This window comes from Boleophthalmus pectinirostris, unplaced genomic scaffold, assembly GCF_026225935.1.
Source record: "Boleophthalmus pectinirostris isolate CB_2022bp ecotype Guang Dong unplaced genomic scaffold, ASM2622593v1 HiC_scaffold_5, whole genome shotgun sequence".
NCBI lineage: Eukaryota > Metazoa > Chordata > Actinopteri > Gobiiformes > Gobiidae > Boleophthalmus > Boleophthalmus pectinirostris.
In genome coordinates, this window is record NW_026571404.1 from 18,864,686 (window position 1) to 18,890,316 (window position 25,631).

At 37.8% G+C, this 25,631-nt stretch overlaps 4 protein-coding genes across 6 annotated transcripts in view; 1 reads left to right on the forward strand and 3 right to left on the reverse strand.

Annotated features, from left to right (window-relative positions):
• The first annotated feature begins 1,699 nt into the window (after nt 1–1,699).
• On the forward strand, nt 1,700–14,002 carry oit3 (oncoprotein induced transcript 3). The gene is made up of 10 exons (XM_020921332.2): nt 1,700–1,767; nt 4,017–4,293; nt 4,376–4,482; nt 5,767–5,877; nt 7,609–7,731; nt 7,822–7,944; nt 9,722–9,882; nt 10,713–11,125; nt 12,202–12,301; nt 12,416–14,002. Exons 1-10 carry the CDS (start codon nt 1,707–1,709, stop codon nt 12,566–12,568), a joined length of 1,629 nt encoding a protein of 542 aa, XP_020776991.1. The 5' UTR covers nt 1,700–1,706; the 3' UTR covers nt 12,569–14,002.
• On the reverse strand, nt 9,820–17,352 carry pla2g12b (phospholipase A2, group XIIB). 3 transcript variants are annotated; one of them, XM_055162352.1, is made up of 5 exons: nt 16,512–17,352; nt 15,899–15,987; nt 14,930–15,095; nt 14,333–14,482; nt 9,820–9,863 (listed from the first exon to the last, which is right to left on the reverse strand). In XM_055162352.1, the coding sequence occupies exons 1-4, from the start codon at nt 17,284–17,286 to the stop codon at nt 14,364–14,366; spliced, it is 1,149 nt and encodes a 382-aa protein (XP_055018327.1). In that variant the 5' UTR covers nt 17,287–17,352; the 3' UTR covers nt 9,820–9,863; nt 14,333–14,363. The 3 variants fall into 3 exon arrangements, with proteins under 3 accessions (XP_055018327.1, XP_020776994.2, XP_020776993.2); XM_020921335.2 differs by lacking the exon at nt 9,820–9,863 and having other exon boundaries at nt 14,014–14,482; nt 15,911–15,987; XM_020921334.2 differs by lacking the exon at nt 9,820–9,863 and having other exon boundaries at nt 14,014–14,482.
• A 937-nt stretch (nt 17,353–18,289) lies between these two features.
• LOC110156851 (uncharacterized protein C6orf118) lies at nt 18,290–22,135 on the reverse strand. The gene is made up of 8 exons (XM_020921080.2): nt 22,040–22,135; nt 20,779–21,383; nt 20,059–20,181; nt 19,722–19,772; nt 19,297–19,415; nt 18,994–19,055; nt 18,594–18,778; nt 18,290–18,442 (listed from the first exon to the last, which is right to left on the reverse strand). The coding sequence occupies exons 2-8, from the start codon at nt 21,376–21,378 to the stop codon at nt 18,377–18,379; spliced, it is 1,206 nt and encodes a 401-aa protein (XP_020776739.2). The 5' UTR covers nt 21,379–21,383; nt 22,040–22,135; the 3' UTR covers nt 18,290–18,376.
• Nucleotides 22,136–24,031: 1,896 nt separating this feature from the next.
• Nucleotides 24,032–25,631, reverse strand: part of pde10a (phosphodiesterase 10A) — a 46,880-nt gene continuing 45,280 nt past the window's right edge. The window contains 1 exon segment of the mRNA XM_055162346.1: nt 24,032–24,957. Within this exon segment, the coding sequence (XP_055018321.1) occupies nt 24,843–24,957 (115 nt within the window). The 3' untranslated portion in view covers nt 24,032–24,842.

Here is a 25,631-nt window from a genome sequence, read left to right on the forward strand (position 1 = left end):
GATACAGCATATGACTTGGAGAGTCTTTCTTAATTAAATACAGCCTTGTCTTGTAAGCAGGAAATATAGTGACAGCTGAGCTACCTTACCTCCTTAGGGAAGCTAGTGCTGCTGGATTGCTTGCAGTGAATACATTTGAGAATAATTGTCTTTCACTCATTGCCATCCCTGCTACTAACTGGTCAGAATGTACCCAGAGGACCCATCGCCGGAATGGGCTGTAGCACTGGAAAACTGGGAATAAGATGAAAATGAAAGAGTGAATGAGTTAAATGGGATTCAAAATTGCCATTGAGCTTGATGTGATATTAGGGTAATGTACGGAGTGACTCACCCTTTGCTCACTTGACCCACAAAGCCCAAAGGAAACAATATCTTATTTCCAGAAGTAAGTGCAAAAGGAAAATCCCATGTTCCAGCTCATTTCTCCTAACAGGCCTGTAGATTAATGTCTCCATTGATTTAATTGCATCATCAGTATCAGGTTAATCAGGTCTGAACACAACATTTATATTTGCCAACCACTGGTCAAGTAATATATTTGTACATCACTGGTCTAGATGTCCAGATTAGCATTATATAAAAAGGAAGGCTATAACATTTTACATCAAAATCTCTTGAGACTTAGACAAATTGTATTGATAATTAAAAAGGGAAAATATTTGGACATAGTAACTTAAACATCACAATATATGATAATAAGAGCAATAATATAAATGGTAATAATAAAATAAAAATAACCAAGAGACTGGTTTCAATAAGGCACAATTATATAGATGTTTATGAACAAGTAAAAATAAAATATACAAATATAGTAATACAAATATATCTCAGTTAGATACAAGAGGCCATAAGAGAAACTGTGCAAAGATGAAATAATGATTAACAGGACATAGGGTTATCTATTACATAAAGACGAGTGTTGTACAGTTGTGTGGAGAATGGTTTAAATAGAGTTAAGGTCAGTCTGCATTAACCTTTAACGTGAAATTTAACTGCGTGTTTACAGCCATAAAAAAGCATGAAGATAAGATTCATAATGGACAAATAATTTTTTAAAGAATGATTCAGTCTTCGTAACTTAATTTAGGTATTAGAGTTTGAAAATAGGAGTTAGTGCATTAATTAAGTAATCATTCTTAAACTTAAAGTCACTAATAAGGCTAACTAAAGTATTATAAAGTGTTACGAATAGATTTCATAAACAAGGATCATCCTCATTACAGTAGAAATAGTATAAGATTAATGTAGTTATTTATTTGCCATCGTGAATGTGGTATGAGAGTGGCGTAGATCTGCAGTGATATTTCCACCAGTCAGCCCCAAGGCAGCTGTGGCTTCTGTAGTACTCTTATACAACATGAAGAGCTTTTGGCAGTGAATGAATACTTCAATATAAAGCGCTTTGAGAAACTTGCAAAGTGCTATAAAGACAAGACAGGATAATGTAGTTTCAGCTGTATTTCTTAGATATTGCTTTTGTTGATCCTGCAAAAGCATGTAGTTCTGATCTATTGAAGTCTACATCAAATGCCCTGACTATAGAGAAGGCAGATACAGACAGAGAACAATGAGAGGATGCTCTAGTTTTAGGAATCAGCATGTCCAGCGGGGTCAAGGTAAAATGGACAAAATGACCCAGATAAGACTTGCCTATATAAGACGGTGTTTACGTGAAGGAGTACGGAAAAACTTAGATTGTAAACATGCTACTACTTCTGTCCATATCACTTTTGGTTCAGGAACTTTTGATGGCTCCAGCTGCGGGTAAGTCATTCTTTCATATTTAATTACACAATACGCTCATATTCATCTACATTCATTTGTCATGTGGTCCCTTGGGTGCCCAGTCTCTCTCATATTTGGGAGACATCTGCATCTGTGGCTCTGCTTTCAGCTTTTAGTGTGCTGTGTAATGGAAGGGTGTAAACTGACATGAGTGTTTTGTTGTTTGGTAAAATGTGTCTCTAACAAGATTAAATAATAGTGCATTACAATATAGTTCATTTAAAAAGAAGCTTTTCATTTGCACAGATAACACAAGTCAATTTAAAATGGTTTTGGCAACTGTGGCTATGTGAGAGGTGCAAGAGGGAGTCGAAATTAGTGCTGAAAACTATTACTACTACTATTACTACTGCTAATGCTTATCATTTTTATACCACAAATAGGTAAAAACACAGTCAAACTGGTTTATAGACTAATAACCCATTAATTAGTCTGCTACATACTTGGTACAATGAAATAACGTAATGAAAGTGGCTCTAAAATTGGCTTATGTAAGATAATATAAAATACATCTCAACTTAAATTACTAGATCAGTTTGTCATTATGATATTATATACTCTGACAGGTTCAGCCTCACACGTACAGCCAGTGTATTTGGGGTCAGTCTCAACTGCTCTTTCCTCTCTCACACACACACTCACACACTTATACACCCACGCTCTCTCTCTCTCTCCCCCCTTCCTCCCCCTCTCTCCTTCTTTCTCTCTCTCTCTCTCTCTCTCTGACTACAGCTCAGTCCCATCTGGAAGATTTAACACTGCATTAGCATAGAGCCACATGAGTCAGCGCTGGCCCCTGCCCTCTGCACCACTACAGCTCTGCTCAGTCTACAACCATATATCTACCAAACTAAATCTTGTCACTGCGCCTAGTACTGCTTTTTATTTTAGTTTTGTTAACATATACAACCTGAAGATGTACTATATCAGCGCAGAGTGAACAACAAGAGGACAGGATGTGGAGTTATGTTGGTTAATGATGCAGATTAATGCCAAATGTCTGCTCCTTTTAGGCAGGCTTAGGGCAGGCACAAATTAAGTCTGAAATTCTATTATAGTAAGTGCGTGTAATGTTAAAGTTTCAGTCAAGTAATGCTTGATAGGCAGCATAGAACTGTTAATTTGGGTAATTCATGAAGAAGGCCTAAATCTTTTGATCCCACTTCTGATCTCAAAGTACACAACTTAAGATACATCTATATCTTATGTGTTTGTTCATACTTATATTCTGCCAAATGGAAAAGCCTTGCCTACTGTTTATGTTAGTCATTTCAACCAGCTGTAAATTGTTATGTCCTGCCATGTTTCCTGGCACCATCTTGTCACTGAAGATACTTTATTTCTTTTTCACTATAAATCTCTTCCACGATATCTCCTCATTTAACCTAAACCGAAATCCACTTTAGTTTTAGATCTTGTTCTTAATTACATTGAAGCACAGTCCATCAATTCCACCTTCTCTGTTTACTGTGGCTTGTTTTTCTTGATTCTGCCATTAGATAAAGAATGACCACTGACAAATCTCCTCGAGTACACAGTCATTTGTAAGTAGGATCTACAGCTTTTAGAACAATTAGAAGGGACATGACAATGACAATGACTGGTCTTGTCCAAATGAGCGGTGGAATGACCATTGAGCCATTACCCAAAGTGAACAAAAGTGGAGGGCAAACAATGACAATACAAAACAAAGGGTTATGGCTGTACAATTTTGTACTCGATTCAGCAATTAGAAAATAAAGCTGCTAATGTCTTCGGGACAAAATTGCCGGAGTACTTTTTTGTGAATAGAAGGTATTGTTGTAGAGGTAATTCAAGGTGATAAAACAGGTTCCACTATTCTACCCCCAATAAATAGATTTTGGATGCACCATTATGTTGTTCTGCTAGTAAACAAACTTAAAACGAAAACTACTGTATCAGAGAAATTGGACACAACCTTCAGAACTGCCCTTGTCAGGCAATTGAATTTTGTTTGAATGTTTGTTTAAAAGCATGCAAGCCTTCATATCCTATTAAATCCACATTTGTGTTTAAAATACTTTGAGGGATTTTTTTGTGTGCACATTTTAATTTGTTTAACCAGTGCCCTGGGATTTATCATTCAAAAAGTTCTCCTCTGTAAACTTTTGTAACACGCTTATGACAACAAAACTTTAATATTTAGTGGTGGCCTAATAAATGAAGTGGCTTTCAGTTATTTATTTAATGTTTTTACTGCTTAATAGGCTCAGACCTGGACCCTTGCTCAGCCTACATCAGCCTGAATGAGCCCTGGAGAAACTCTGAGTACCACGTGAACCAGACCTCTAACAGCACCCCCTTGTGTGACTCTTACATGTCCGGGGAGTGGTACCGCTTCACTGGGATGGCTGGAGACGCGATGCCCACCTTCTGCATCTCAGAGAACCACTGTGGCACACACGCTCCCATCTGGCTCAATGGCACTCACCCCCAGCTGCAGGACGGGGTGGTGAGCATGTCAGTGTGTGCCAGTTTTAATGGGTAAAAACACACGATTTTGTCTTAAAATTAGACCAAATAGAACTATCAAAACAGAAAAACAGAAATGACTGGGGTTTAACAGGGACTGCTGCCGCTGGAACGCCTCCGTGGAGGTGAAGGCTTGTCCTGGGGGGTACTTTGTCTACCGGCTGCCCAAACCTTCTGTCTGCTTCCACGTGTACTGCGGGCGTAAGTGTGCGCACGTTTTCTACAAGTATTCTATTCATTCATTTATTTATTTATTGGATCCCCTTTAGTCTTTACTGAGTAAGGATTATTCTTCCTGGGGTCCAATTTGACATAATTTACAATATACAGAAAAATCCCGCACACCGTCTTACTTGCAAACTGTGAAATTTATTAGGACAAACCGTGCAACGTTTCGGCACTAGGCCTTTGTCAGGCAAACAGAATGAGAGCTCAGGTGGCCATTTTAAATAGGGAATATAATGTGGCAAGCACCCAAGGGTGACAGGTCATAAAGAAACAGTGCACACAAAACCCCATAATTCAAAAAACAAAGACAGTCAACATATAGTGTAATAATAATACAAATAATAATAATGAAATCATCATATAACGATCATAGAATAATTTTAGAAAAGTAAGAAGAATATATGGATACATATTTCATTCTGTTTGCCTGACGAAGGCCTAGTGCCGAAACGTTGCACGGTTTGTCCTAATAAATTTCACAGTTTGCAAGTAAGACGGTGTGCGGGATTTTTCTGTATGTTCTGGGGCTGCTCCCTCTCCTCCAACGCACCCGTCTCTAGTAGTTGATGTGCGAGGCTCTCATTCTCGCATAATTTACAATAAAATGTTTCATTATAATACCAAAAAAAAAGTTCACACATAAGTTCATACAGTCCTGTTCCATAGTATACTACATCATAAACACTAACTATAATATATCCATTAAATTACAATGCATAACTAGTGACTAAATATAATAATGTACAATTTCCAATATATTTCTTTAACATTTTCTTAAAACTTGGTTCATGCTTGTGCACTTAGAACAACTTGCGTACCTTTTACAATACTGCATAAAGTTTAGGAGAATATAGAGTGTTTACTAAACTACTAAACACGTTTTTTACCCTTTAAAAATGACTGCATTCACTCCACACTTGACAGTTACAGGGAATTCACTACACAGGAGTATACAAATGTCTTGCCCAAGGACTGTGATTGTACCACCAACTTTTTGCTAAGTGAATAACTTCTCCCTCCTAGCTACTGCCTCACCAATAATACTGCTTAAATTGTATTCTGCAGAGATTAGTGGGCCCCTTAAGAGCAGGCATATTTTTACATATTTGTCTGACATGAATATGGCCCTGAAATGATGTTCAATGACTTGTTATGCACATAAACCCTCACAATAATGTGCCACCAGCCTGAAATAAAGAAGATTGACAGTTCCAAACAGACAAATAGACCGTTGTCCATTTTTGTTTTGTTGTGCAGACTTCTATGATATCTGTGATGAGGTGGAGTGCACAGGCCCCATGTGTTCACAGCCTGAATGTCAGTGTGCTGCAGGGACCGTCCTGGGACCAGACAGACAAACATGCCTTGGTGAGACTGACACAAAGAGGAGGAAGAGTGGAGACAGATAAGACAAATACATTCTGGGAACGCCAGAATTACGGTCTTCAGTGGCGACACTATTGTACCAGCAAAACCATAAATTATATCAGTGTCATTTCATTTCACTTGTTTATATTCATACACCCATCAATTGTTGTTCAAACTCACAATTGACCCAAACCAATTTCCATCAAACTATGCTGCCTGGGCAATTCAACAAGACAGAAAACTGTGCCAAGTCTCTAAATTTGTTCACTAAATGCATTTGACGAAGCTAATTAAAAACTAAATCAACAGAAGTAAGCCTTCAAGAAAAATGTTTACCAGCAATATTTAATTTGTATGGAAGTGGACTATCAGCACTTTTAGTTGTTCCAATTAACATGTTTTAGACTTAGACTAGGGAAATTATTTGGACACAGCAGCTCAAAAATATAAATGGTAATTAAAAAAAAAATCTAAATAAGTAGTAAAAATAGAAGAGACTAGTGTCAAATAAGGTATAATGATCTAAATGTATATGTACAAGTAAAAATAAGATATAGAAATATATCTCAGCTATATACAAGAGGTCGTAAGGAGAAACAGTGCAAAGATAAAATAATGATTGACAGGACATATGGTTATCTATGACATAAGGGCGCATTATTGTACAATTGTATGCAGTATGGGTTAATTGTAATCCTGTATCTCTCGCTGTTTGAGCAGAGCCTGTTGGGGAATGAGCTCCTCTGTCCCTCTATAGTTCTGGAGTACTTTACTTCCAGTTAAGACATTTTTTGAGTATGTCTGATTGATCCAGACCTTGACCCCAATTGCTCATACTAGATCTATTTGTGTATTTATTTTCACATTATGTTGTCTGAGTCCTGTGTATTGCAGCCTGTTTGCCTAATGACGGGTGACAGCCATGCAGTGCGGACCTATCCAGCCTGAAAAATGCCATTATCCCATTCTTCACTCATCAACTCGGTCTACCTCGGCCTGTCACACAATTTACTGCCTCCACTTCTCCACCTCCTCATTCGCTCTCATACTCATTTTACACCATCTATCTTTTTTTTTTTAACCACTCCCAGAGGGTATTTCACTGCCTTTTAAACTTAATTTCACAATCTTCTTCATTGAGCTGAAACGCTGAGTACAGACCTCAAACTTTCTTTTCACTTATGAGGACTGATAGTGATCGGTGGCCCATTTAGTAATTGGTAGAGTGCCCACTTCATAACCTACTACCAGTGGCATATACCATATACTATAAATTTATATTGGATAAAAAAGATCAAAGTTTACTCAAAGTTACTCAACTAATAAATATACACAGGAGAATCAGAAGTAAGATTTGCATTGATGGTATTTGAAATTAAAAAATAATACTGTTTTTATACAATGTTACATAATTTCTCTAATAACTATTATAAAAGCTTAGATTTTAACTAATTAATATTTTGTCCATGCACCATTTAGTAGTCATACAACTTTTTAAACTGGTGGGTTGGGTGACGTGTCTTGCGTAGGAGCACAATAACAATAATAGCTTAATAAATACATAACCAAACATGCGGTTATATATTTAAAAAAACAAAACAAAACAAAAAACACTGCCTGACCTGTCAGAAATAAACTACCAATTTCCTTCCACAAAAACATAAGAATAATCGTACTGAAAATGGATATATGCTATTATAACACATGACAGGGTGTTCCTCTCAAATACAGATGTGAATGAGTGTGAGGTGTCCAATGGAGGCTGTGCAGAGCTCTGTGCCAACACTAAAGGCTCTCGTCGCTGTGAGTGTGGTCCTGGGCGGGTGCTGGCGGAGGATGGGCTCAACTGTAAAGGTACTGATGATTAAAATACGGCAGTTAATTAAACTCACTGTGCTGCCTCTAATGCGGTGACTTTATATTTAATAATACATTTAATAACAGAGATGGCAGGTTGTCATGTTAACAATGGAGGCTGTAGTCACGGCTGCTCCACACCGCAGGACGGCCATCAGTGTCACTGTCCCCGAGGACTGGAGCTGGGTGAGGACAACCACACCTGTCAGGGTGAGTGTCCAAGTGTGTGACAGGGACTGAAATATGCACCAGTCTACAACTTTATAGTGATGCAGGTCTATTAAATTGCAATAATGCCTCAAAATATGCAATTAAAAGATTATTATTATCTTTGAAACAAGCAGTAGTTAGTGATACGAAGAATATTTTGAAAATGTATTTATTCACATAAAACTGAATAGAAAAATGTGTTTTGTAACATAATTATCATGTACTGTATTCTGAATACCTGTTAAACTTTGGAATACTGAGTTGCATTATATTATAGTCTAAAAAATGTGACATAGAATTACAACAACTTTTGTATTCCTTTTAATGTAAAAAAGTAACTGTATTCTAAATACTTCCAAATTAGAGAGTAACTGGACTGGAATACAGGTACTCAAAATTATTATGAATGTGTGAAAAATCCCTCAGTTGTCCAGGTAGAATCCATGGCAAATAAGAAATTCAATTTGTTGACTGGACAAAAGTTTATTTATTTATTTTTTTTCAAACTTACAAACATTTTAAGACAGAAACTGGTCCACCCAAAGGACAAAACACCGAACTACAAACAAAGCAATATGGTCTACTTCATTCAGCGTAGTGAAGACTGCAGTGAGCGCTACACTGGAGAAACAAAACAGCTACTTCACAAGAGGATGTACCAGCACAAATGAGAGAGCCGCAGTGGACCTCAATCTGCTGTACATCTCCACCTAAAAGCCATGGGCCACTCTTTTGAGGACAGTGCCGTACAGATCCTAGCCAGAGAAAAGAACTGGTTTGAGAGGAGAGTTAACAAAGCTATTTTGTTAAGAAAGAGAAGCCTTCTTTAAACAGAAATGGAGAACTAAGACACCATCCATCTCCTATTTACAGTACAACTCCATCTTCAAACCTAAATCAAAACAAACAAGGGAACAATAGGTTCGGACCAGAGGTGTGAAAGTCCCCCATTATGGCCCTGAATCATTATGCTAATAAGACCCCACACTCAGTGCAAGTTCAATAGGCCTAGCTAACTAACAGAAACTGAAAACAAGTAGGTGTGTTAGTTTCAGAGTAGTTTCATTGTAGCTGGCTCCTCCCTGCTTGCAGATATAAGGCAGTGTCCACCAGTGTTTGGCCAGAACTGAAGAAGGAGCTTGGATGAGCTGCTAAACGTATTCAACCAAATAAACTTTTGTCCAGTCAACAAATTGAATTTCTCCTTTGCCTAGTATTATGAATATATATTTTCTGCACATGTATTCAGGTATGTCCCACTCTGGTTGTAGTAGAGAGTAGAAGTTGCAATGTACCTCAAAGGTAGTTGTTACTTGTATTAAAATAGCTTACTTACTTACTTACTTTGCGAAAAGAAAATATAAAAATGGTTTTGTGGATGTTGAATGTAGCTGGATCAATATGAAAAAAAAAATTTCACCCCAGGAACTCGTCCACTACTGATCAATTGTAGGACACCAAATTAAAATGTCTAAAATGCCACTTACTAACAATACCTTGGCCAGCTCATAGCATAGCAAAGAATACATGCATGAAATTGACTCCCAACTACATTTTTGAGCTGCTTTCATTGCAAAGAAAAATGATCTTATGGATAAAAGATAAATTTTCCCTGTGAAAATGCTAAGACAGCAGACAGGTGTAGCTTACTGTATTGACAGGCGCATTCTCAAGTTATCTGTGGGGCTAGAATATGCTTGAATGTATTACACAGAGCTTTGTCAGCACCTGTCATCTTCTCCTGTGTGTGTGTTTGTGTGTGTGTGGGTGTGTGTAGTACCGGTGCAGTGTGACCCCAGCTCCATCACTGTGTCCGTACCCAAAGACCTGGTGGGGGGACTGGAGCTCTTCCTGTCCAACTCGTCATGCCGCGGCGTCTCCAATGGGACACACATCAACCTGAGCTTCAGTCTCAAGACCTGTGGGACAGTGGTGGAGGTCAGTAGAAAAACACATGCGTCATATAAATGCTAGCTATGACATTTTCAAGGTTTTCTTTGGGCATTATAGATGTGGTCACATTCATAGATAAATATAAAGCTGCTTCAAAATCCAAGAAAAACATATAGCAATGTTCCACAGCATTAAACTTACCTATTTTGTTTGTTTAATTACATGTGTTTTATTGCTCAAAGATTTGCATTCTTGCCACGAGTGGGGGTCACCTCTAAACAGATTTGACCTGTGACTCGGGCTTGTGGGGCCACCTATTTGTCTCCATGGAGATTAAAAACTTTAATGCCATACTGTGGAACATCCTTTGCATTCGTGTCTCTATGAAGACAAGCTGCACTGGAAAAGTTAAATACTGGACCTTTAAATGCTTTGATTTAAGTTACAGAGACTAAGTTGAGACTAGTAAGACATTTTATAGTGTCTATACAAATAACAAACTCGTGGTTAAGGTTTCGTGAGTTTGTCAATGTTTCTTTTGACCTTTATTTTATGTATTTTATGTCTTAAAATGAACAGTTTCCAAATTGTGGCACAAGAAAGTTTCTAACTTTCTTGAGTGGTACAGTACTAAGTGACTCTTCTGCATTGTGGTTCAAAGGAAAATCAAAAAATAAAATCCCCTTTAAGGCTTTTATTGCAGTAGCTCATATAATAGTCATTTCATTATTTCAGAAAAAGTAGCTATACCTCTCTATATCCTGTTTTATAGAAGAAAAAAAGCAAGTACTGTAGGTGGACATATTTCATCAGGAGGTACTAAATGTCAAAAGTGTTCTTACTGTGATGGAATAAATTAAAATACATTTTCCTAGGTGACTGATGACAAAATAGTGGGGACCAACTTGGTAACGGGCCTCCCAAAGAGCAGCCCGGGCAGTAGTGGAGACCTGATTGTCCGCACTAGTAAGTTAGTTCTACCAGTCACTTGTGAGTTCCCTCGGGAGTACCAGGTTTCAGACGGGTACCAGGCAAGTCTGCGCAGCTCGGACTTGGAATTGGCTGGACACAGCGAAGGCGTTTTCCCATTCTCCTTGGAGTTGTTTAAAAATGCAGAGTTTTCAGAGCCGTACCACAGCCCTCCTCAGCTCCAGCTTCATGACACCCTTTTTTTCGGAGTGGAGCCCAAAGAGAGACTGGAGGGTCTGTCTGCGCTGGTGGAGAGCTGCTTCGCCACCCCGGGACCCAAAGCAGACCAGGCTCTGAAGTACTACCTCATTAAAGATGGGTGAGGTCAAGAAAAGTCACAATTTAACCAGACAGAAAATCTGGTCTGAATACTAACTTCTGTTACAGCTACTTTACTGATACAAAAAGAAACAAAAGCAATTAAAATTCCAGTTCCCTTACAACTATGTGGTGACTGGGTGGCTCTTATATAAACCCACTGAGGTGTCCAGAAATCAATACAATTTGTCACAAGTAAATGTCACGTTCAACTCTGTTACAGTATGTCTAGCACTTTCCTAATTTGCCAAAGTAATTTTTCTATTCCAATATCTCTAGCTTTCTTATTTCTAAGTGGAGAAAAAACACAGACTCAAACTCAAATGTGCTATTTTTAACTATTTTATTGCACTGAATAAATTCAGATGCAGTATACATGCTGTTCACAATAAATTGGTGTTTAATTTAATCTCTGTACAAACTAACCCAAAGGCACAATTAGCTCTGTCAGGGCTCTTGTTAACTCACAGCCAAGATCCATTATACACAAATCAAACAAAAGCAGATTTTACTTCATTAGAGTATTACCTCAGTTTATGAAAAACAACAAATCAATAGGATGGTTGCATCCTGCAGTTGTAGGTTTGAGGATAATTTCAGCTTTAGGTGTGTTTAATGGGTGTCAGAAGATCAGATTTATCTTTGGTGTTCTTAAAAGCTAGTTACAGGCCAAAGAGTTTCAACTATGGAGAGAAAATGTCAAACCCAAAAGCCACTGGGCCTATGGTATGATTAATAGGAATAGAAAAGTTTCTCCTCCACAACTACCTTATTATCTGGGGAGCCGACACTTTTGCTCAAACCATTTTGTTGCTTTTATCAGAGTGAGTTTTCTTTTGCCAGTCTGCAGACACCAACAGGGCAGGTCTATAATCCATTTTCACAATTTTATAACAATGATTGAAGGCCATGGGGCTCCACAGCTCACTGCTGGAACTATACTGTAGATCACTGACCACCAGTGCTTACCTTTTATAATACAGTATTGCAGTATTTAACAGTATACTTTGTTTACTATTGTTTTTGCTGCCTTACCTATCATTGGGTGTGTAATCTCTCTTTCTGGCTCTGATTCAGGTGCATTTCTGATGAAACTGTGATCCAATACTCATCAAAGGACAAGCTTTCCAAACACTACCAGGTCCCCGTGTTCAAATTCATTGGCAAAGACAACAAAGTAAGTCTCTGAACCCTGCTGTTAGGGATGAGTGTGTGGGCTCTTACTATAGGCAGTATTACGCTTGGGTTACCTTCTATTTCTATTTTAACCAAAATTGTCTGTTGTTTGCAGCAAGTCTTCCTGCACTGTCAGGTGTTGGTATGCGGAGCTGCAGACGCTCGCTGCGCTCAGCGGTGTCAGGGACGAGTCCGCAGGGAGGCCCCCCCACATAGCCTCCAGCAGCACTACACCGTGAGCGGAGGGCCTGTCTTCATCAGACCATGAGACAGACACAACAGCAAGAAATATGAGGCAAAGTAGTGGACAACATTGTCTCAATTGAGCTCTGTGGGTTGGGTTTACCCTCTGCCTAACCAGTGCTGCGTTCAAACACCATTAATACCATAAAAGCAGGATCCAGCATTCTCTTGATAAGTTTTCAGACTTTTAAAGGCCTATTTGATACTACCCTTGCTAATATATACCACAAACATCAGGTCTTTCTTGTAAAAAAACAAACAAACGTAGAGACAAATACAATCACCTATACAAGTCAGTAGACATTTGATAATAGTATTTTATAGGCTAATATGACCGGATAAAGCCTTTATAGAATTCAGACCAATAATACAAGTAGCTGTGTTTGCTTTTACTGGACTGTTGGATTGAGATGGTGTAAAGTACTTAATATGTGCTATTAGTAAGGACTACTACAAAATAGTCATTTTAAGTGTAAAGTAATATTGAGCACAGATGATGTTGTTATGAGCAAAGCCAAATGCCACTACAACAATCGCAGAGGAAAAACAAACCATGCTTATGAATAAACAGGCAATTCAGTTTATTGGACATTTAATACACAACCATCAAAAGTCCATTTAACTGTGTGTGTAGTTATTTCTCCCATTGCTTCTCTCAGCATCAGTTACTGCCATTTGACTGCTGCAACCTCGGCTTGTGAGTCTTTGCCACTTTGCCTGACAGAATAATTTACTGACATTAAAATGAATGACATTTCTATTAGAAAGCATTTGGAGAGGCCTGCAGTTCATTTGTAACACGTACAGCATGAGGGATGTTTTCTAGGTCACACTCACATTTCTCAGTCTTGATTGGGCCACCACATCTTAAAGATTTAATGGATTTGTCAAAGCTCTGTATATTTTAGCCCATCATTGACTGACAATGTATAAATATGCTGCTTCATTTCATAGCAGTCCATATCATATACTGAAATTTATTACTTTGTAGTCAAGACAAATTCATCTTCATAACAGTGTATTTTAGGTGCACCATGTAGTGTTTCTGGTGGAGGGTCTGCCCCTTGTTTGTCTCCATATATACATTATAGCTTTCCTGAAAATTCCATTGTGGTATTAAGACAAGCAGGTTACATCATCCAGTTACAGGTCACCTCTGTGGAGAGGCAACTCTGCTCACAGTAAGAACACATAATCTTTAAGATATTTTAAAGCAATAAAAATACCTGCTACGAAAAAGTAAGACATGAAAATGTTATACTGTACTGTGAAATATTTCCAGTAAAACAATAATCTTCATGCATTCAAGCAGGTTCCGTACCCTCCATAACAAAAAACTGCATAGTGCACCTTTAATATAATCTCTATATAATAATTTACTTACTAAAAATAATATCGTACATTCAGTGCTAACACATCAGCCTCTAAATATCTCCATGACAGCAGTTTATGTTTGATAAATGTTGACAGCAGTTTATGTTTGATAAATGTTAAGTAACAGCATAGAACTTGTCACTTGTTTTAATAATCTATCTAAAAGGAAATTAATCCAAGTATAATATCCTTCCCATCAGACACACTTTGGAGTCAAAGTAATTTATGTAAATGGAGTCATAGGAAAATGAATGGAGAGTGGAATATGCCTTAGTGGCCACTTAATATTCATAGCCACACTCAGAAGATACTGCATAAATAAAGCTTATACAACTTTTCAGATGTGTATATTTGTTTTGTGTCCATTTCAGTTCCCACACTTTGAACCAGTGAAGGAACTACTGCTACATTATACCTCAGTGTCTCTGTTGTGTGCTTTCAGTTCCTCACAGTTCGTCTTTCTCCTCTTCTTCGCAGATACACGCCGCCCTCTGGCTGTTCATGTAGGGTCTGCAACCGAGAGTCCAAACTGTGTTGAATAGTCCATCTGCCATTGATTCACAGGCTAAAAAAGAAGACAAAGGTGGTGTTTTTTATTGCTCAAAAACACTGGGAAAACCATACATTCTAATCTGACCTATTATTTCCTCTGATGACACCATCTGCTTGTCTCCCTGGAAATTAACAAGTTGCCAAACCATGTCATACCATGTAACATTGGTGGCAACATAATAGTATCTTTGTGGAGACAAGCAGTTTGCAAACCCCCAGCTGGAAAAGTTACATAGTGGATTTTTAACTAGTTTACACTAGTATTAGGATGGGTTTTACATGGTAACAATAACGAGGGATAAACGCAGCCCTGTTTCTATATTGTTACCAAGAAAATGTGAATCATGGCTTGGCTATTTTACAGTTTTCATTTTCATTCGTTCTCTTTTAGTTAGAGTGTTATTTCCACCCTATAACAATGTTATACTCTGCAAAGTATTCTACAGGTGTATGTATGTACTTTGATATTGTGTGCCCAGTCCCAGGCTCTTCTTGAGGTCGGAGCAGATGCCGTGGAGACAGGTGCGGAAGCTGGAGTCACAGTCATACTTGCTGGTGCCACATGTGTCATAGCAGGTGTCCAGTTGGTTACAGCACTGAGTCATGGCAGGAATCCCCAGGTCCAGCTGTCAAGGGAAAGCACTATGTGGTCTCAGTACAGCATTCTTATGGATATTGAGGTTAAGAGCTAAAATAATCTATATGGGGTATATTTACACACTTGATATTGGGTTGGATGGATAGACATGAGACTAGAGTAATATATATGCTAATGACAACCAAATCTCTCAATCTAAAATCAGTGTCAGGATATTGTAGGACTTATTCTAAAACATGACTGTTCATACCTGATAATCCAGCATGACAATTTAAGTCATCTAGCATCTAGACTGTAGATCTGACACCTGTTTGTGTTTATGGAGATGCTATTTCTTTGTCTAGAATGTTCCACAGTATAGATCAAACTTATCTATCACGAGGGAGACAAGCAAGTTACAGCACTACAGTCCATAACAGTTCAGATCTGTGGAGAGTCGCCCCCTACTCTGAAAGCGAATTATGGTATTTTTGAGCAATAGAAACACCCGTAATGAACACATGCTAGATGAATATGTTTAATCTCATACCATAGTACACTGCATGCAAAGCAATAACATCTCCATGGAGACAAGTACATAGGGAACCCTCCACCAGAAAAGTTGTGCAATGCACCTTTAAGACTATCTGTCACTATACTAAGCACTGGTGGCTGTTAAAGAGGTATTGCCTCTAGGAGGTTGCCTGACCAACCAGTATAAAGCAGCAATTAAAAATATGCATTGTTCATCTTTGGATAATTAATATTATTTTTCTTCTTAACCAAACCTTAATTTAAAGTATTATAATGTATCATAATAAAGGGCTGCAGCTGTGATGAGAAGCAACCTACAGCAGCATTCACCTGGAATCCCACCAGAGACGAGCTGCAGCCGTTGGGCTCTGGGAGCTGATATCCGGGACGAGGGGCAGGGACTTTTCCTACAAAACACAACAGGGACATATAGAGCTGTATGTGTAAATGTTCCAAAGAATCTGTACTATCTGAAGTGTGGACCAGTGTACAGATAAGATGTAACTTCTGTTTGAGAACATCTGTATTGATTGTGTAACAACCCCTACTCTTCTGATAAGCGCAACAGTATCCAGTTAGACTTAAACTTTATTGATCCACGAGGGAAAACACTGTAGCTCACTGTCGACATTAGGCTACAATATAATAACAAAGAGCATAAGATAGAAGATCGTAATAAATTCAAACTGCAAAACAATGATCGATGCAGACTAACTAAAGATTTGTGTTGATTAATGCAAACATATACAGATTTATATATGGTAAAGTAGAATAAAATAAAATATAATAAATATAAATTATATCCAGGTTAAAGAGGCACTGAGGTAAGGAGATACATTGCACAGATTAAATTGTGTTTTGACATGACATAGGGCTGTTACGTAAGAGTAAGTTGTTGTTCAAAAAAGTACATATTATGATTCCTTCTTACCATATCTGCAGCGGTACTCACACACTCCATTTCTCCCCCCTACGAGCTCCACCAGAGAGTCAAAATACCCGTTCATATTTTGGAAACTGCTCCTGATTGAGTTAAAGCTCCATCTGCTGCTTTGTTCTTCTGGCATTTTTGGGACTTCTTCTGCCTGAATAGCCTTGATTTCATTGTCCTCCTCTTGAGGAAGGGGGTCTTGAATTGGAGCATCAACCACATTGGCTTCTACCATGCCTTCTATTTTGTCACTATCGGTCACAACCTCCTGAGTTGGAACCACATTCTCTGTAGCAGCTGTCACTTCTGGTACTTCTTTATCCACTTCTATGTGTTTATCCTCTATAATAGCATTCACTTCTTCTGGTACATCTTTGTCCACTTCTGTGTGTTTATCCTCTATAGCAGCATTCACATCTTCTGGTACTTCTATGTCCACTTCTATTTGTTTATCATTTTCCATTAATTTTTCAAGTAGACCATTTTCTTCTTCAGGTGGAGATGCATCATTGTTTTTCTCATCTGCGGTTGCTTCAGTTTCTTGTATGTTTTCTTCCACAGCCTCTACTACATTGTCCAAAACAGGAGTTGGGTCTTGAGTGTCCAAAACAGGAGTTGGGTCTTGAGTGTCCAAAACAGGAGTTGGGTCTTGAGTGTCCAAAACAGCAGTTGGGTCTTGAGTATCTTCATCTTTTGCTTGCATGTGCATAAGGCTTAAAGTAGCACATAGACCTAAGGATACACAGAGAAACAACAGCAAGGTCCGGAGTAGCATGTTGACAGATGTTGACAGTCCAAGTAGCCCTCACAAGTTTTGAAGTAGTGAGCTGGCTGAAAGGAAGTCGGACAGTGAACCATAACAACATTTTGAGCGCTACTCACTGTGTCAGATCCAGACTTTGGCCTTTGAATTGGCTCAGGCAGACAGCAAGGCAATCTCTTGTGTAGGGGGCATAGGTCACTCAGTATCAATCAGAAGAGGGAAGGCCTGTCGTGTTGGATTCCTCTAATCTAGTCAGTGTCTGAATGGACAAAACCTCATCACAATTGTTAAGGACTGATATGCGCATGGAGCCCAGACACATGTGGCATTGACAGTGGTTATATACTATAAGAAACCAATAAACTTAACTGTACACTAAAAATATAATTATGAAAAACTTGCCTATCTAATAAAGTGACCCAATATAAAAATCATACCTACAGAATTCCTTGTATGACAATGCTGCCCTCTTGTGTTTAAAACATTAACCGCAATCTCTTAAAATGCCATTTCACTGCAAGGCATCCGAAGAAAGATAGTCCAATCAAACTCTAAATTTGTCCTAATAAATATTTAAAATCAAATAATAGAATCAGGAAAAGGGATTTGTTGTAATCAAACTTTACACAGTGTATTTATGACTGTACACATGTGAACAGTAACATACACAGGGGTTGTAAAAAAACAAATTATTACAATAAATAACATAATGTAGTGTTTTATTTCATTGTCTTTTGTGTCTTAGTTGTGTCAAACCTCCCATGGCATGACTGGCTCTGCTGATACAGCCAGCCAACTTTCATTCACAGGTTTTCACAGGTTTGGCATAATTTCTCTCCATAGTCTCCTAGCAACGAAACACATGGGAGCATTAGTAAGTAGATAAAAAGATAAAAGGTAAAGATAAAAAATAAAAAAAATATTGACTACAAATATACAACCAAAACGTACTGTCTGATGACTTTGCTTAGCTTCTCATGCTGCAAGATAGTATTGATTTTATCCTCAAGATCCTAAAATTAAAAGTTATAATAATTCACTCTGCAACATGAAATATACCAATAAATAAATACATATTTGATTGTATAAAAGTCACAGAAACTCAATTTCTTGCCTTATTGGTGATCTCTAGCTGGTTATTTGAAACCATGAGCTTCATCATCTCTGTCTGAGATCATAAAAAATAGTATCAAGTGCTTGTATTATGATTCAACATATAACCTAAAGCTATATAGATACGCTGTACTTTTTCCTATCTTGACTCAACATAGCTGCAAGTGGCACATACTGCAGATAAGAGGGAGTTTATCTTTCTGTACCTTGAGGGCTCTGATTCGTTTTTCAATGGCTGTAGTTATGTCAGTAGAAACCAGTTTGTCTTGAAGCTCCTCCTCCAGCTTTTGGATCTCTGTCCAAACTTGGGACACCTGACGCCTCTTGGACTTAGCAGTAGTATCACAGCCATCGGCATTCTCACTGTCCAACTCAGACAACAACACTGTATCTGCAAAAACATTAACACCAAATATAAGTAAGTTGTGGATCAGTGATGATGCCGGAGGGTTGAAATCATGAATAAAAAGTTGGTTTGACAATGTAGGCTTTTGTTCAGTCTGTCTTCTCAAGAAATATATAATTATTTAGTGTAATCATGTGCCATTTCCTACAGCATCAGAATATACAGTTTATGTGTAACTAATGATTCAAATATCAACATACCATTTATCTTTTTGTCTTCAGGGCATGAATTTTCTAAGACGGTCTGTAACTCTGCTTTCAGTCTGGAAAAACAGATGTTAAAGCTATGAATTCCATAGTTTTCAATTTATGATTTACATTAATTTACATTTATAGGGCAATAAATTAGTTTTAGTACAAGAAACAAGAAAATATCAGTGCAGAATAGTAAAAACTGGGAGGAATGTAGTTCGTACATATATTGTTGGTATAGTATTGGACTATATAGTGCTTTTAATCTCCTTGTTCTAATGACAATACAGATTTGGCAAATTTTTAAAGTACCTTTTGTTTTCCTCTAGTACTTTTCTGGCCTCCTGTTCTAACAAGTCCACATCCTTTTTTTTGGCTTCCAGGTCTCCTGTGGGCGCCGTGCCTGGGCGCTTGAGTGAGTGTTGAGAGGGCTGAGTAATTAAATAAATAAAACTTATGAAGTGTGATTTTTAACAAACAAGGGTAATATCAAATCATTATGAAGGCATTGTTTGATAGATGAGATGATGTTTTCTGCAGATGTAATGCTAAAAATGTAAATCTTCATAAAAATTAAAGGTATATAATGTAACGTGATAGATTGATAGAAAGATAAAAAGGATATTTTAAATTCCATACTATGAAACATTTCAGGTAAAGCAATAGTACTTCCTGAAAAAAAGTGACACACTGCACCTTTAATTTCAAAACAAATAAATAGATACCAATAAAGTTACCATGTTTTCAAGTAGGGACATCATATGGTTGGTGTAATGGTCATAGTCATTCTAAGAGGAAAAACATTAGCACATGAGTTTAGCTTACAATCATGACATCATTTGCATATAAAAGTTGTGAATGGCACAATAGCATGCAAAAGTTAACCTTGAAGGACCCCATACTCGTGTGAATGGGCCTAATGGAAGCAGGGGCCTTGGCTGACGTAGTACGGCCAGCTTTTCATTGGCTGCTCTACTTCAGTTTGCTGCACGAGGGACTCAATCACCTCGGCTCTAATACGTCTAATGACACTCGCTAAAAATGTGTTAGTGAGAGCGGAGGATATGGAAAAACCTTAATTTCCCACAGGATGCGTCCAAATACAGTCGAGCTTTCGCACACATCACCAAAGACGTCACTGCACACTCTGAGGCGGTCTCTGCAGGGCCAGTGGGGGGATGACAGCTTCTGCAGCTCCTGTCAGTGACACAGCACACAGAAAATCAGCTGTAATACAACTGATCACAATCAAATAAGCATATATGAGCTGAAATTAATGTCTGAACAGCCAAGAGAAGTGATGTGTTTCATATGAAATCTAAAAGCTATAAGTATCTGTCTGTATTGTGTTTAAACCTTCCTACTGATAGATTGTTATTGTTTGGATTTATATGGATTTCAGATAAAAAGATCTACTATCTACTATCTTGCCTTGGTACTGAAAAATAGATGTTGTTTGGCATAGTTTTTGCATATTAAGATATAACCCTAACCCAAATTTGGTTTCTCAAAGGGTCCCCAGGGTTTTCTATTAACGTTCCAACTAAACTACTTGAGTTATATTGAAAGGATGACATCCACTGGAAAAAAGGGCTGAGAGAATAAAGTTGTAGTGCCCACAATCCCATACTTTGACTTCTCTTGGGTATAACAGTTATGAAGTAGTCATTAGTTTAAACTTTACAATGAGTTTTGAGTCTTTTATGCATAATTAAAATTAGCCAGTTAAACAGGACAGACCACATCATTTGTTACAGAAAAAACATTCACTAACACTACATTTTTCCCACTTACTGTTTCTAGTTTTTTCTCATATAGCTCTGCAGCGTTTGCCCTGGTCCAAACACTGTGCTTGACAGGCTCTTGAGAGTCCTGGGTCTGCTCTTTCTTACTTGGGCCTTTGTCACTTTCAGACTGTCTGCCTCTGAGTTTGGATGTGTTTTCTGACTTTCTGTGAGCAGCGGATTTTGGCTGGATTTTGGGCAGGGGCTTTCTCATGCAGGGAAACGAGTTATTTAAACATGTATTTGCTCTTGGGACAGCATCAAAAGAGGAGTCATTGGGGTGATCTAAGGCCGAATCCTGCTCTAGAGTAAGTGACGTAAAATCTGCCGTGACCTCTGCCAAATATTCTTTCATGTTATTCTTCACAGCCTTTGTCTGCTTTTTTCTGGGAGTTAAAGGTTTTGGAGTTTCCCTGTGTTTTTCGAATGTGGTCCAAAATGGCTGCTTTGTTTCTTGGCAAGGCTGGTTCAGGACAAGACTGCGGGGCCCAAGATGCCCTGAGGAGTAGGTCAAGATGTCAGCTCTGTGACCTGTCTCTGCAGCCTGGAGCAGCCTGTGGATGTCCCTCCCAAAAGAACCAGGCTTTGGTTTAGTGGACCTGGTGGACATGATGCCTATAAGAACAAAACCAAAGGTAGAAGAAGGAGATCTCCAAATATGTTCACAAGATGTACCTAAATGTTACATTGTGAAATTAAAGAGTAGATTTTATCTAAAGTTTACTTTTATGATGTGTTCCCTTATTATTAGCTTACTTCTATTTATACTGTTCTACATTTGAAGTTTGAGTGCTCAGAAAATGACTCCTGGTCATATAAGTCGAGTAAAAAAAATGTCTCAAAAAAAAAAAAAAAAAAAAAAAAAGCATTGAAAACCTGCTAGATTCAGTAAAAAAAAAAACAGTTTTGAACAGGAAGTCAGTGGAGCTGATTTTCTTTGTATATATTATGGTTTATAACTACCCCTATGTCTGTTAATGTCATGGTTAATGTATAAACAACTTTTTGAGTAAATAGATAGCTAGTTAGCTGGTTAATAGCTAATAGATTACATTGGAAATCCAAAATACTAATAACAAACAATGTTGCTTCCAACTTTTTCGTAAACAGCCAGCACAAAATGAATTCTCTGTAACTTTCAAAGAGCAGCAGTCTATGGGGACCATCGTTATTTATTTACAGAAAAATAATAATTATAAAAAGTCTAAAGTGCAAAACGAATCGTCTTAAAATAAATGCAAAACGGCAATCTAATTATCCAAACTTCTTACCTGTAGGTTATGTGTAGCTAGTGGACTTTCTGTGAACGTGCCCAAACTTTTCCTGTCCCACTGCTCTGTACGTGGTCACCATGGTTACCGCCGTGCGTAATGTTTGCGTCGCGTCTCGTTCATTGTACCTCTGCGAGAAACATTTAGCACGAACAAATATAAAACGATAAAATGCAAACGGGCTGTAGATTTTTGTTTTTTGCAATAAGTTAAACACACATGATTAATGGTCAATAATGAAGTCGTCAACACACAAATAGATAGACCTATATAAAAATGAATCTGGGAAATCTGAATTGCGCATGTCAACTGGAGGTCAAATCAACGTAAGACTCTTTCAAAACTATTGTGAGCACTTTTCTGTAATATGTGGGTCGTGTTGTTTGTGTAGATAAAAATGTGAAAGCTATAATAATAATAACTGATAAAGAACAAAAATAAATAGTAAAAATAAAAATATGAGTAATTATGATTTTGTGGAGCAGACCAGAATTTGTATGGGAAAAAACTACTACTGATCAGCTTAAACCTTTGGCACCTGGTTACAAGTTTAGTTTGTTCATTAAAGTAAATTTAAATGTATTTTCATAATAATATTTCCTCCAAAGTTTGATGTGATAAGACATAAGACAAAGAACATTTGTAATAAAAACCACAGAGAAATTATATAATCTTTAATGTATTTAATAAAATTCATTTGGCTACTGCTCATACATTTACAGTTTAGACATTCCTTAGTTATTCTGGGTAACAGTAACTTGTCTAGACCATTTTGTTTATCTTATGTTTACTTTGTACAAAACAAAAAGGCCAACTTTATTTTTCTTTGTATAAAAATATAAGTTAATTTAAATTTAACTCTAATTAAGAAAATAACAATAGTAATAATAATAGCAATAATATAATAATCATTAATAATATTAAGGATAAAGATTATAAGCTAAACATAGTGCAGACAATGGGATATAACTGGTGCTGTAGAGTCCAGGGACAGTGCAGTGTTCTCAGTTTTCATTTGGATTGGGGGTGTGGGGAGAGGGGACGGGGAATCAGGGCACGACAGAGGTGCAGGGGCTCAGTCACTCACAGACGCACAGTGAACACACACCTGTCAAAAAGTGCATGAAACTGCCACTCAGTTAGCACCATAAGAGCAATATATCCATACAAACACAACTCTAGATTGTACACAGAATACACCTATTATATATGCAAAAGTATATATCCATTTCATATTAGGTGCATGCTAATTGTTGCTCTTGGTTGAAGCTTACTGGAAGCAATTGCCGAAAATAAGACAGAGTAAGCATCGTATCAAATGATGACTTACGGACTCACATGCCAGAACACCACAGATCTGCATTTAACATAACATTTGTCAAATTTAAATTACATTCACACCAAAAGGGGGAGGGCCACAGTACCAGTCATAAAAACAAATCATTTGGCGATAATTTCAGTCTTGGACAACGTTCACTGGAATGACAGTTTTAGGCAAAAAAGTCTTTTGGAAGATCTTGGATGCGTCCCGTACATGTGGGATTCATTTATTTTTGAATAGTCACCAACATGATAGGTCCCACAGTCTCAAATATGTCTTTTGATTTAACAGCTGAAGCATTATGGGAAAATATGAGCTGAAATGTCATTTCAAGCTTGGATCAAAGAGGCTTCTCTGTTGAATGAAAAGAGGCAAGTGGTAGAAAGTGGACGATGCTTCAACAAAAACATGCCTAAAGCATTTAAGCAATTTTCACCTTCCCCTGATGTCTGCCGTCTTCATTAGTAACAACACGTGGTGTTTGAAGGTACAATACATGAGCATAAATATGTTGTTCATAAGGGACTATTGCACAGAGATCTTAACCAACTTGTGTGATCCGTCCTGTTTAATTAATGAGGGCAGAACAGTTACTGATTAATGAGAGAAACTAAGGCACAGCTCCTCCCAGATTGTAGTGTGAAATTATTAATGACAAAGTGGAGACACTATTGGTGGACACTATTCTTTTATCTGACAGAAATCCCAACAGAAGCTAATTGTACATTGTTCTTCTATCTTGTATTTCATCTCTGGAATATTCGGGTGGTTAAATTAGGGAAAGATCTTGTTAACTACATGTGGACATAGTGCACAGCAGGTTCTGAAATGCCAATGGGGCCTTTGGCTATGCTATGGGCTGCACATTGCGACTCTCTTGTGACTGCATTCACAAGTATGAACATTATCTTATTTCTCTCACAATTTGCCCATATTTTTGTAAAAATAGGCTGTGAGGGCTTTCAAGAGTTTGTGTGTCTTTATTCAAGTACTGCAAAGGATTTTTGCTCAAAAGTAACAAAAACATTCTCACGTTCACCTTTTCAGTAAGGTGGCATCACATCACACTGCACATTCCTTCTGTCACTGGGAATACCTTTCTGGAGTAGTCTGCTATGATCCATAACCCTACCACAGAAGGCAAACAGTACCATTTAAAAAGCCAGTAAATGGTTCAGAGTTAAGGCCTCTCAAATGCAAGACCACAAAAGATACAGCTCAAATAAAAACAAAATTATAAAACAACATAAAATCATAACAGCCAGTCTCTTTCACCACATAGATTCCTGGGCTGCAGAAGTCTCGTGTCAGTCCCTGGATCTGTGTGGACACCTCCGTCACCTGATGAGGTTACTGTGTGTTTTCAAAGTCAAATTTGAATGTAGCTTTGTCATCTGCTGCTGCTAACGCCAGCCCTCTTCACAGCTCGGAGCAGGATCCAGCTTAAACTCCTTTGGTGGCACAGCGAGGGTCCTTTGGGGGTCAGTTATCCACCTTCACCGGACCTGAATCTCCAGCAGACGACCGACTGGGCTCCTTCACCACTATGTCCTCCGCTTCCCCACTCGCAATCTTCTCCCATTGGCTCAGGTTCTCCCTACACACACAAAAAATACACTCACTTATCTGGATTAACTGTAATTAATATTTAATATTCTATGTTTTTTGTATTTGTTTTCCAGTGAAACTTGTGGTAACATTTTAGAACAAGATGAAAAAACTACATAACAACATAAAATTGTTTCCCCTTAATAAGGCTCACATTTGATTTAACAGGTTAAAACAGGAATTTTAAAAGTTCAAATAAGAATAAAACAATATCACTACATATTTATTTTACAATGCCTCAATGTAAAAGTAATATTTATATTACAGTTATTACTTCACAGTGTGTAGTTTGTATACATTACAATAACATTTGCAAAACTGACCATAACAGCTTGCTAACACTAAGCTTCGACATCACATCTGTGCAAACTAAAGGACACGCTTCATTATCATAATGAGAAGACCATAATATAATAGACAAATAAATGCCAAATGTCTGTCCATAGATGATAACATTGATCTCTGTGCTTACTTTGGTATTTTATTTGATTAGAGTACAGTGGTGTGCCTGTTTTGTTCGAGTCTAGAGAAATATTTGGCACGTGCATCTTCTCTGCTCCTGTCAATCAGATCAAATCAGTCTGGCCTTTACTGTAGCTGCTGCCGGTCACTTAAGGCCAACTAAAAACTCATGGCACTTACTCACAATAAAAACACAATTAT

What these genes read in the sequence shown, in the direction of transcription:
- oit3 (XM_020921332.2), top strand. Translation starts at nt 1,707, where the DNA reads ATGCTACTACTTCTGTCCATATCACTTTTGGTTCAGGAACTTTTGATG. An exon ending in TTTGATGGCTCCAGCTGCGG is followed by an intron (nt 1,768 to 4,016) that starts GTAAGTCATTCT and finishes ACTGCTTAATAG; the next exon opens with GCTCAGACCTGGACCCTTGC. An exon ending in CTTCCACGTGTACTGCGGGC is followed by an intron (nt 4,483 to 5,766) that starts GTAAGTGTGCGC and finishes TTTGTTGTGCAG; the next exon opens with ACTTCTATGATATCTGTGAT.
- pla2g12b (XM_055162352.1), bottom strand. Translation starts at nt 17,286, where the DNA reads ATGCTACTCCGGACCTTGCTGTTGTTTCTCTGTGTATCCTTAGGTCTA. An exon ending in TGAGTACCGCTGCAGATATG is followed by an intron (nt 15,988 to 16,511) that starts GTAAGAAGGAAT and finishes TGTGTTTTGTAG; the next exon opens with GAAAAGTCCCTGCCCCTCGT. An exon ending in ACTGGGCACACAATATCAAA is followed by an intron (nt 14,483 to 14,929) that starts GTACATACATAC and finishes CTTCTTTTTTAG; the next exon opens with CCTGTGAATCAATGGCAGAT.
- LOC110156851 (XM_020921080.2), bottom strand. Translation starts at nt 21,378, where the DNA reads ATGTCCACCAGGTCCACTAAACCAAAGCCTGGTTCTTTTGGGAGGGAC. An exon ending in ATGAGAAAAAACTAGAAACA is followed by an intron (nt 20,182 to 20,778) that starts GTAAGTGGGAAA and finishes TGTCACTGACAG; the next exon opens with GAGCTGCAGAAGCTGTCATC. An exon ending in TGTCCCTACTTGAAAACATG is followed by an intron (nt 19,416 to 19,721) that starts GTAACTTTATTG and finishes TTAATTACTCAG; the next exon opens with CCCTCTCAACACTCACTCAA.